At 39.4% G+C, this 11,052-nt stretch overlaps 2 protein-coding genes across 4 annotated transcripts in view; one reads left to right on the top strand and one right to left on the bottom strand.

Annotated features, from left to right (window-relative positions):
• Positions 1-401, bottom strand: part of LOC117818879 (DNA repair protein XRCC4-like) — a 32,977-nt gene extending 32,576 nt beyond the window's left edge. For all 3 annotated transcript variants that reach the window (XR_004632407.1, XM_034692006.1, XM_034692004.1), the window contains exon 1: positions 272-401. The gene's annotated coding sequence lies outside the window, so the exon portion shown is untranslated. The remainder of the gene's footprint in view (positions 1-271) is intronic.
• LOC117818880 (protein kish-A) lies at positions 397-7,235 on the top strand. Its single transcript, XM_034692007.1, has 4 exons — positions 397-524; positions 4,034-4,143; positions 6,311-6,345; positions 6,456-7,235. Exons 1-4 carry the CDS (start codon positions 522-524, stop codon positions 6,524-6,526), a joined length of 219 nt encoding a protein of 72 aa, XP_034547898.1. The 5' UTR covers positions 397-521; the 3' UTR covers positions 6,527-7,235.
• The last annotated feature ends 3,817 nt before the right edge of the window (positions 7,236-11,052 follow it).

The following is an 11,052-nucleotide window of genomic DNA, read 5'->3' on the forward strand; positions in this document are numbered from 1 at the left end:
CCCTTCTTCCCCACAAGACCTGACATTTCAATATTTTTTGCAGCCCAACCGAGACATATTATCTCAACGTTCATTTCTGGAGGAGCTTACAGCTACCCTTACTGTTTGGTGTAAATGTAAGTCTCTGCAGGGCTAGTCTTGGGCGTGCTGCAGCTGTGTGTCCGCCCAGCTCGAGTTTAACAGTGTGTTTTTTCAACAGGCAGTCTTCATATATCTCAGCTCGAGTGTGTGGATAAACAATTAACCTTTGTAATTTCCTTAAAAGACTTACGGTATTGCACTGGCTAACTACCGCGCTGTCCGGACGAAGTGTTTTAGTTTGACACTGAAATCATTGCCGCTCTCTGGTGATGACAGGTTTCCTGACAGTTGTGGTTTCAACCTTCAACTCATGAGGTCTGAGCCAATCAGCAAACGAGATTCGGCGACCGGTGCGTAATTACGTCATGTAAACGTCGTAGGTCACGTTACGTAAGTTCCAGAGAGCAGGAAGTGTGATGTGGCTCTGATTCACAACAATAATGGTAAGCTTGTCCTCATTTAGCGCTTCTACTATTTCACTGGGTGTTTAAACATGATATTAACGCACCCTATGCGAGTTATCTACGTTGATAATACACTTGAATAACATCCTAACACTCTGTGTGAAGCATGACGATGAGTGAAAGCTATAATGCAATGCTAGCGTTAGCTTATGCAGGCTAAAAGTTAGGAGATTATGTTACTGTTATCAAAAGTGATTGAACTGATGGGATGCGTGGTGATGGAAGTTGCGTTCCTGTAAGAGTACGAGTCGACTGATTTTGATTGGAAAATGAATCACGGAGTGTTGATTACCATTGCTGTGAGCATCGCAATGTTTTGGGGTGTGTGCCACGTAGCTGCTCTATAGTTCAGGGAGCATGCGTTCACATTATGCCATTGAGTCACATGGCTGCTCAATAATATATCTACGCGGCTTTACATTACTTATAAATGTGCTAATGTATGAAATAAAACTCATTTACAGTGAACACAGCTGAGAAGTATAGCAAATAGATGCAGGCAGAAATTAAATAAAGATAAAAAGTATGATTCAAATAAGTAAATTTAAAGTTGAAATTCTTTACTTCATTTCTTGACAGTAAGATCTTTACGGAAGAGGATTGGGGCCACTGACAAAAAAGTAATAATTCTGAGATTAAGGTCATAATTCTGACTTTTTTTTCTCATGAAAACAATATATTGGACCTTATTTTTTTCCCCAGTGGATTAAAATCAAAATTCTGAGGAAAAAAAATCAGAATTCTGAGATTTAAGTCAGAGTTCAACTTCCGACTTTTCTCAGAATAATAATAAAAAAATATATACAATTTTTTTTTTTCAGTGGCCCTAATCCTCTTCTGAAGATCTTGGTTAAATCAAAGTGCTAATTTGTCCATCAGGGGTCCATCCAATTTGTGCCAAGACCAAATAAAAAGGCAGAAAAAAAAAGAAGTTCAAACTTAATGAATTATCTCTTTCTTAGAGGCTTGTTGATAATATTAAATTATCATAAAGCCAAAATACAAATATTAATATTGTGCATGGACTGATTGGGTTGTTATGTAATAGTGCAATTGAATGTACAATGTCCAAGTTTTCAGGTAGTCCGTTGTATTGTACTGTTTGTATCGGAGTCTGTATGGATGGGATGGCTGTACTTGACTTCTGAAATAAAAATCAAATCAAATGGTACTGACATTTTAAAACCAGCTTTCTTGTTATTGGCATTAGCCATCGGTCGACCACTGGAATTTACCTTTAAAAATGACCCAAAAATATTTTTTTACTGTTGTCTTCCTTTTTAATTGTGTGTTCTTTGTGGCTTCATAACAGACCTGAGTATCAAAATTTCGTTCCATATCATGCGACCGCTTGTGTTGGTATGATGACAATAAAAAACCTTGAATCCTTGGAGAAACACATGCCAATCCTATTGGGTTGCCAGCAACCCAATAGTCCATAAACTCTACATTAGTCCAACATTAAGTCCATGGCATGGAGTTTATAGCACTACAGAGCACCACTGGATCCTACAACAAAATGTTAGATCATGAGCTTTTGAGGATAAAATCAATTCCGGTCTGAGCACATATTTTGGTTGGAGCAAACGGAGACAACAGGTAATCACATTCCAGCTATCTATATACCAGCGTCAGGTGATTTACAAATACTTAGATTCAATTCAGAAACGAGGAGAAAACAGCACCAGAATACCCAGATGGACATGAGTACACACAGTAACAACAGTTAATCATATAATGATGACAACTGCTTCTTTGACCACATTGTTGTTCTTTTTCTTGCATTTGATGTAATACAGCATTTTGATAACATCTATTATTCCATGCACAATACAATCTAATATACTTGTCTATATTTGCCAGTGGATTTTTAATAAACGGGAAAAAAATGACATTTGGTTCTGATAGATTTCCGAACGAGACATATTTTTGTGAGAAGCAATATTAAACTGCATTATTCTATCCATTATAACAGAGTATTAGTGAAACACTAGCCAGTTACTGTTTTAGATTTGATATGCTGTCATTTAGGATGGGAATAAACATATTATCATTCAGGGGGGGAATTAACATGGATCCACAGCAGCCACACTGACAAGGCTAAATGCAGTTTTTTTTAATCAGCCTAGTCAGCACAGGTATCACCCGATTCTGAATAATTTTTAAATGGCATTAATTGGCCCAATAAATCAGTCAATCTCTGTTAAATGATTTAGTGATGTGATGTGATGCACAACAGTGCACACGACACTGCCTCAGACTGTACCAGCCAGCTACTCTACACTACAATTTGTTGTTCGTTGGGATTTTCCTAAGTCCACAGAACACGTCTGGTAAACAACAAACCTGCTTATTTAAACCCAAACAGAGAAGGACTAACTCATCCTATCTTCCTGTAGAACTGTGACTCCTCTTCATCTTTTTTTAAAGAGTTTACTGTGTCAGTAGCAACAACAGACCCACACAGGTAGTTCAAAGCTGAAATGTATCCCCTTAAATTCATGACTCAAATAACTGTGGGATGTGTCATGTCATGAAACCGGCCTGCTACATACTACTTACTAATGTAGTAGGCAGTAGGTATCGCCTACTACATACTGCGTTTGAATTTAGTATGTAGTATGACTGTTCTGTTCGATCTGTCATGCAGCATGCTGGGCCAGACATCGCTGGATTTCCGGTTTCGGAAAGCGGAAGTAAACAATGGCGAAGCCGATAAATAAAATGCTTATTTAGCATCCATTTATGATTTAAAAAGTTAGGAAGTAGTTTATATGTAATTTGATAACTTTCACAGCACCCAAAAACGGATTTCCCCCCGTCAAAAAATAAGGAAAAAGAAAAAGCAGAACGAGCGCTGTGCATTATGGGAAACAGTACGCGAGGCAGACTGGTCCGATGCATGTTGAGATATTTTCCCGAATCAGTAGACATCCGGGGAGTTTTGGCTTACTGCAGATTTTGCTCTTGTTCACATACTACTTACTACATACTGAATTTTGGACAAATCAGTACGTACTACTAGTATAGTAGGCGATTTCGGAAACAGCCTTAGTTTCATGGCATGGTTCCCACATTTTGTACCAGCATGAGGTACTTAGTTTGAAGCCAGGAAGGACAGGCTTGGATCTTTGTTTTGGCTCAGGTTTGGATTATTCCCACATCACAGTAACCTCCTTTGCTGCTCTTTAGCTTGATTTCTAGTAAATGTGCCATAATGTACACACTTAAGGAGGAAAATTTGACTGCAAGTCCAAATATGAACAACGTTGTTCTAATCTGGCATTGAGTCTTTTGACAATCTGGGTCTCCACAGCAACAGGACCTTTTCCCCGCAGAGACAAACCAGCCAGTACAACTGCATTCCTTTGAACAAGTAGCAGAGCATCACTGTTAGCGAAAATTAACTACTTCATGCTTTCTTACAAGATTGTCCACTGATGATCATCACAAGACATTATCTGACCTAATTTTCTTTTCTCTTGCAGTCGGCCATCTTCAACTTCCAGTCCCTGCTGACAGTGATTCTCCTCCTGATCTGTACCTGTGCCTACATCAGAGCCATGGCTCCCAGCCTGCTAGACAAGAACAAGACCGGGTATGATCAGACACTGCTAATAGTATTAGAGCTATGAAGCTGTTTTAAAGAGTTTTTAAGTGATAATTGACCCCTAAAATAACTCTCTTTTCTAATTATAAACATTCTTATATATAACAAAATTGCCATCATCACACTCAGCAAAGGCAACATGTTGTGTTGTGTACACCAGGGGTTCCCAAACTTCTCAGCCCGCGACCCCCCAAATATTGGTGCCAAAGACACACAACCCCTACAGTCCCTCAAAGTGATTTAATCTGGCTTCCTTTAGCTTGTCTGCAGAAAATTAGCCTACCTATATGAGCATGCAGCTTTGTTTCCTGTGTTGTTATGAATTAACCTACTGCTACTGTTGCTTTTAATAATTATCTGTTTAATAACCCTAAACTTAGAAGTCATCTGGCAAAAAGAAAGGCAGAAAACTCATTACATTTTCTATTTTCAATGTTTTATTTTAAGTTTAGCGACTATTTTTGTGGATATTTTTTAATATAATGGGTTAAGTGTACTATTTTTAGATGATTAAAAAAAAAAAACGTATGAAAGACGACTGCATAGCCTATGCTGTATGTCTGCTTAGCTCCTGTTCCTATGCAGAGGCCTACAAACGTAGCCAACACGCACCTCCTCCAAGCCCTGTGATTGGTCCACTCGGCGGAATTGTATTTCCCACATTTACAGCACTTCCGGGATCCCCGCACATTGGCCGCACATAGACAGTATATTTCATCTCATCCGACGTCTCCTCTCTATTCCTCCCTGTAATCATTTCTGTATGATAAACAGCAACATGTATCAGCTGTAAATTAACATAATGCGCTTGGAATCACTGTGAAAAAGTAAACAGAAAACTTAGCGGGGCCGGAAATAGACAACCCAAATATCAGAGAGACCACACTGCCCTCAAGTGCATCGGAGGAGTATTGTTGCGCGTCACGAACACATTGACGCAAAAGTATGTAGTGCTCACGTCCGTGTCGACCACTGCTGCGTAGGGTCGAGGCAAACGTGTAAATCAGGCTTTAGTCATAGAAGCAAAACACTAGGCAGCTACTTCAATCATTTTGAGTAAGACTTATGTCTACATTTCCATTAATATTACTGTTAGTTCATTTACTTTATGTAAAGTGGTATTGGGCATTTTGCAGTGGTTCAGTGTTACAATTAACTGTATCTAATTTTTTGTATTATGAGGATTTTTTGTCTGTAAGCTTCAGGGTGCAATCAGGACTACTAAAAACTCACAACCTAATCTTGTAGCCCAAACATCCTCTCTGTAGTGTAACAGCAAATGATCTTTCTCTCTTCAGCTTTCTGCAGCTATAGGAAAACATTCTGATTTTATATATCTAATAAGAAGCTCTTCCTTGAGGCAAGTAAAGTAGCCTAAATTTTAATCATTGCTGGATCATTATTTTTCTTGGATTTACAAACTCTATGATTCACTTCTAACAAGTCTGGCACAGCCCTGGAAATTCTGCACACACTTGTTCACACACATTTCACACACACACACACACACACACTCCATCGGGGCAGGGAGGGACATCCTCTCCAGACAAACACATGAGGCTGAGGGTGGCAGATGGGATGATTTAATACTTTTCCCTCTTGATTGATTTGTTGACTGAGCATGAGACATAATTTCTGTTGATTTGGTTTGTTTGTGTGGTAGGGATGTGCCTTCAATCTGAGGAGAATAACGACTCCAGGCAAACTCAAAGAATGTGTGCTTTTTTACAGAAAAACATGTCAACATTATTTGAAAATGTGAATTTTCCCCTAATGTTGAAATGAAACTTTGAACCAGGGTTAATCTAGGTCAATAAAAAAACATTATGCCCAATGGGATGCTGACACCATCTGGTCAGTTGAAAAATGAAGAAAGTTGGTGTACTTCTACACTTGCAGACCACCTCAAGCCCTCAAGCAGGCCGACAGACACATGAGAAAAGTGAAGGCCTGGAATGCCACATTTTCCTCAGCTGTCACCAGAGATAATAAGACGTGCCTGCTGTCCCCATTTCTTCCACTTAGCACACTCCTTACATGGACATCTGATGGCTCGCTTGGTTTTATAGAGCACTTTTCACAGTTCTCATGCAGTCGTCTAACAAGTAGGTAACAGAAAAAACTGTCTAAATTCTGTTTTGTTTTTATCTATCAGGATTCTAGGAATATTCTGGAAGTGTGCCAGAATAGGTAAGCCTGTGATAGCTTATTTATACTAAGTCATATTTTTCTGTTAATATTAAGTGTAATATTACAAACAATGGTGACATTTACTTCTTTACTTCTTTTTTTTTCTCCAGGTGAGCGGAAGAGTCCCTGGGTGGGGGCCTGCTGTATCATCATGGCTTTTAGTATACTGTTTCTACAGTAGCAGTCCAAAGCAAACCACACATGGAAACACTGGGAGGGGGGAAATGGACAACAAAACATGGACAGTACGATCCTAGAAGCACAACAGGACCTCCAGTGGTTGTCACTTTGATAATGTAAAAACAGAGAGCCGTCAACACTCGCTGAAGCCATGGAGAAAGTAAACGTGTCTGCTTAGGGGGGAAGGGTGAGCTGATAGCCCCAGAGTGTGGCGCGATCCCTCCTTGGACTTCCAGGTCTGTCCCTGTGTTTGCTTATGTGGAATGTTTACTCCGGGTGTATATGTGTGTGGGGGGGCCAATGCTTTCTGTTATCTGCCACTTAGTCTAAAGGAAGGGATTCAGATTGTGGCATCATTCTGGGATCAAATGGTACACTGTTTGTCTAAACATTTCAAATACGTTTCTCCCCCTTTTGAGTTTGTCACAGTTTCATTGAATTCTCCGCTAAAAGGACCGTCATACATTTTCACGTCTCCTGTGACAAACATGGAGGCTTATATCTGTAAACTGAGGTATAAAGAGCTTTGTATCAACTCAGTTTTTTGTAACCTATACCCTGTTTGGTGTCCAGATTCCACATTGAACAAAGTGACAGTATGGGTCTTCAAATGTCACATGATCATCCAGATTTGCCCGAAAGAGCTACTGATGTTTTTAAAGTCAGTCAGTTGTTCGCTATTTATTAAAGAACCAGTTTTGGAAATTTAAGAAGGCTGTTTTTTTGTCATTTGAAATCAAATGTTTGAATAGTGTTTGCTGTGAGCACCTGTTTGTCTGTTGTGATCATTAATTTTGTCTTCACACTTCCTAAATATAATATGACTCTGTAAAACCTTTGTCAATGTTCTCTTGTTAAGAAGGAGTTTAATAATACACACTGTGTTAAAGCAGGGGTTCCCAAACTTTTCAGCCTGCGATCCCTAAATCTCCCAAAATATAGGTGCCAAAGACTTGCAGCCTTGCTGTCCCTTGAAGTGATTAAATGTTGCTTCATTCTGTGCCGTTAATTAACCATCTTTGTTAACTAATTGTTAATCAATTAACCAGCCCTAACCTCATCTGGCAACAAAGAAAGACAGAAAACTAATGACGTTTTTATTTGCAAGGTTTTATTTTAAATGTAACCTCTATTTTTGCCAATGTTTTTACAACAATAGGTAAAATATGAAACCCTGTGTTAAAGGATGCAGTTATTGCAGTAACTGCTGAGACAAAACGGTCTGGTTGAGAGGAAACTATGACCAGTAGTTCGCATCTGAAGAGCAGTGCTCAGGATTCCTCATAGAGCGAGGTTGACAGTGAAGAGTTTGCGATAACCTCCTCCATAACCTTACAGTCAGCACTCATCTTCACAAAGATAGCTGCAAAGAGCTGTCAGCTGATTGCTCCTCACAACACTATACAGCAAAATATCGTTCAGGTATTTAGTGTCAGACATCTTTTAGTGTAAGGAGTATCAAAATAAAGTTGACTCTCATACCAAAACAAATTTTAAAGAAACTTCTTGATGTTTTGCTTTTAGACATTGGATGAAATTATGAAGCCTCCGGAGGATATTCAGAATGTTTTGGGAAAAGTTATGACTATGTTTTTGTGCTGATTTAGATGACAGATCCTCTAAATTTCATCTTTGAGCTGTGGCAGCATGACAGCAAAAGCAGAGCAAATACATTCCAAATAGTTTTGCTTTACTCTTGACATAATTTATGCTGTCAGCAATGAAAATAACCAAAGACTAATATGTATAACCCTTAAAATCCTGAAGAAAAAATAATAATTTAATTAGGCTTATTACAAAAAAATTAAGTCAGTTTTAGCAGATTGGAAACAATCCCACACACACACAGTCTCTCCTCTGTATGGAGGATTAAACTGAAGGAGGAGACTTGCTGACACACTCGCCTTTGATACCCTGATCAATGTTGAGTGTCCAGATCCCAACACCCCCACGCACAGACCCTTGTTAGGAAACATGGATCCCATATTGGTGCACATCCGTTTTGGCACACCCCAGCTGAGATAAAGCAGCAAGTGAAGGCTGCCGGTAAAGTCGTGATTATCAGGCAGTGACGCAGATACAGGAGACACAGAGGAGCAGGAGGCTCTCAGTCATCCACTTCTATCTTTGGAAAAAGAGATACTGAAGGGACATCACTGGGTCAATGAGCCGAGCTAATGTCCTGGGTCATGATGAAAGGAAAACGATATGGAGGTCCTGAAGTCCCTCACTCCAGCTGGTGATGGCGGCTGGATCATTATCAGTCCCATCCTGGCTATTCACACAAATTGACAAACGTATGAGAAGAACAAGCAGTCACTTGTAATAACCTTACTAACATTAAGAAAGTAAACTGGGTTCCTGGGACTGGCTTCAGGCCTTTTAAGGACAAAGTCAAACATTTTTCTGTTTTACTTTTCGAATCAAAATGATTACTCTTAATCGCCCTTAAACTGTGGGCACAGTTGAGACAGCGAAGAACAATATCTGGCAGCGAATCAGTGACCGGACACCAAATGAAAACAACATTTGGAAGGTCTCTGCTGTTTCTAAATGACTTAATGCAATCCCTGATTTCTGTGTTTGAGTTGGCTGATCAAGGTTTACTCATGTGGTTGCCAAATGGCTCAGGGAACTTATTGTGTCAGAACTCAGCTTTACATGCAATTGTTGACGACATTGACGTCATCATCTAAGTGTCTGTTTCTTGAGTCTCTTAAAAAGGCTGGAAGAAACACACCAGCAAGTAAAGCTGTATCTAAAACATAATCTTCCTATAACCCAAATAGTTTAAGTGCAATTTTATATATTGAACAATATACACTAATTCCTCACCTCCACGGTTGATTAATTGATTTTGACAACAACATTTATGATAACAAACAAAATCAGAAAACCAGGTTAGAGTTTAATTCAAGCTGTCATTGGATGTTAAAATGTTGAACCTTTCCTATCTTTTTCATGTGATTATTTTAAATTCTTCGATTGAAAAGAGAACACTGTCAATGTTATTTAGTGGCTACAATTCAGCTGAGTTAGTTTGTGAGTTAGTGTTCAAATTCATTGAAAATCTCGATCAATACCCAAATGTTTCTTTTCCAAAGTTGCACTCCAAGCTTTAGGTGCCGTGTTCACTGACGCCGTTTTTTTTATGCGCTGGCAGGGCCCGTTTTCCAATCAAACTCAATGTGGTTCAGCGTTTAGCGTCGGCTGATTTTGGTTGCAGCGCTCTCAGCACTCTGTTTTAAAAACCGCCTACTACACTAGTAGTAAGTACTGATTTGGACAAGTAGTAAGTACTGACTGCATACTACATTTCTAGGAAGTATATAATAGGCGGTTTCGAAAACAGCCTCAGTTGAAAAATGTTTTACTTTTGGAACACCACTACACACATCAATGTCGCTTCTTGATCACTGACCAATCAGAATCAAGAAGGGGCGGGACTTCAATTTCAATTTCCGAATCCTGTCATAGCATTAGCTGCCGCTAATGCTATGACACGATTCCTATCAATAGTTTTTACAGTGTCTTCATAAATGTCATTGAATGAAAGCAAGTATTCAAGGGGCTTGACACTCACCAGAGGGCATTTCTTCATGTGCTGCCTTACCTTTTATTCCAGGGATTGAGAGCGGCCAGAAATGTGACAGCATGAAGTGGCATCAAATTTGGAAGTCTCATCCAAAACAGCTCATTTAACAGGGTGTGGTGTCTCATGCATCATTAATTTACAAGAACAATCCCAGCAAATGTCAGCTGTGTTGTTAAGAGCTGCGTATGATTGATGAAAATAGTCAGGAGTCATATTGACCAAGCTGATTGGTACGACACAGAGCTCATTCAGTTTCATTTCCTCGCTAATATTGTTTCTGTTTCATCCTCCTGTGAAAGTAGAACATTATTCTCAGATGAGTGATACAGACATTTCCACTGAGGTAAAATCAAATACAATTTTTCTTCCAGTAGGTAATCTGAGATGTGTGATATTCCTTAATAAACTCTATATAGAATATCATCATCTGCAGAGCTCCATCAGAAGAGAAGCCAAAGCACATCATTCCTATTTCCTTGTCTCTCTCTCTTTGCTCCTTTGATCAGGCGGTAGAGTTTCTTGCAGTCGTTTTGAGGACTTCAAAGGCAATCAGGCTAATAAAGTCTCTAACATCTCCTGCTGTGCAGACCAGAAGTGGCCAAACAGACCTTGACCTTTAAATGATCAGTGGAGCCTGAGTGAATCACAACACAGGCAGCTGTTTTTGGAGGGAATAAAAATGAATGGAGGGAAAGAAAACTACAAAAAAGATGTCTACATGGTGCGAACTCAAGGGAAATAATAAGAGGGAGGTGGAAAAGGCTCCTAAAAAATATATGAATATGGTGGAACAGTCCTGATTACACCACATGTATCTCAGTGATCAGCCTCCCAATGACCCCAAGCTTTGCTCCTTGGTTATTTATTTATTCATAAGCTTACGGCTGCTCAGTTACGTAGGGGAGCAAGTTCTCTCTTGTGGCTGCTTCCAG

This window comes from Notolabrus celidotus, chromosome 9 (genome assembly GCF_009762535.1).
Source record: "Notolabrus celidotus isolate fNotCel1 chromosome 9, fNotCel1.pri, whole genome shotgun sequence".
Lineage (NCBI taxonomy): Eukaryota > Metazoa > Chordata > Actinopteri > Labriformes > Labridae > Notolabrus > Notolabrus celidotus.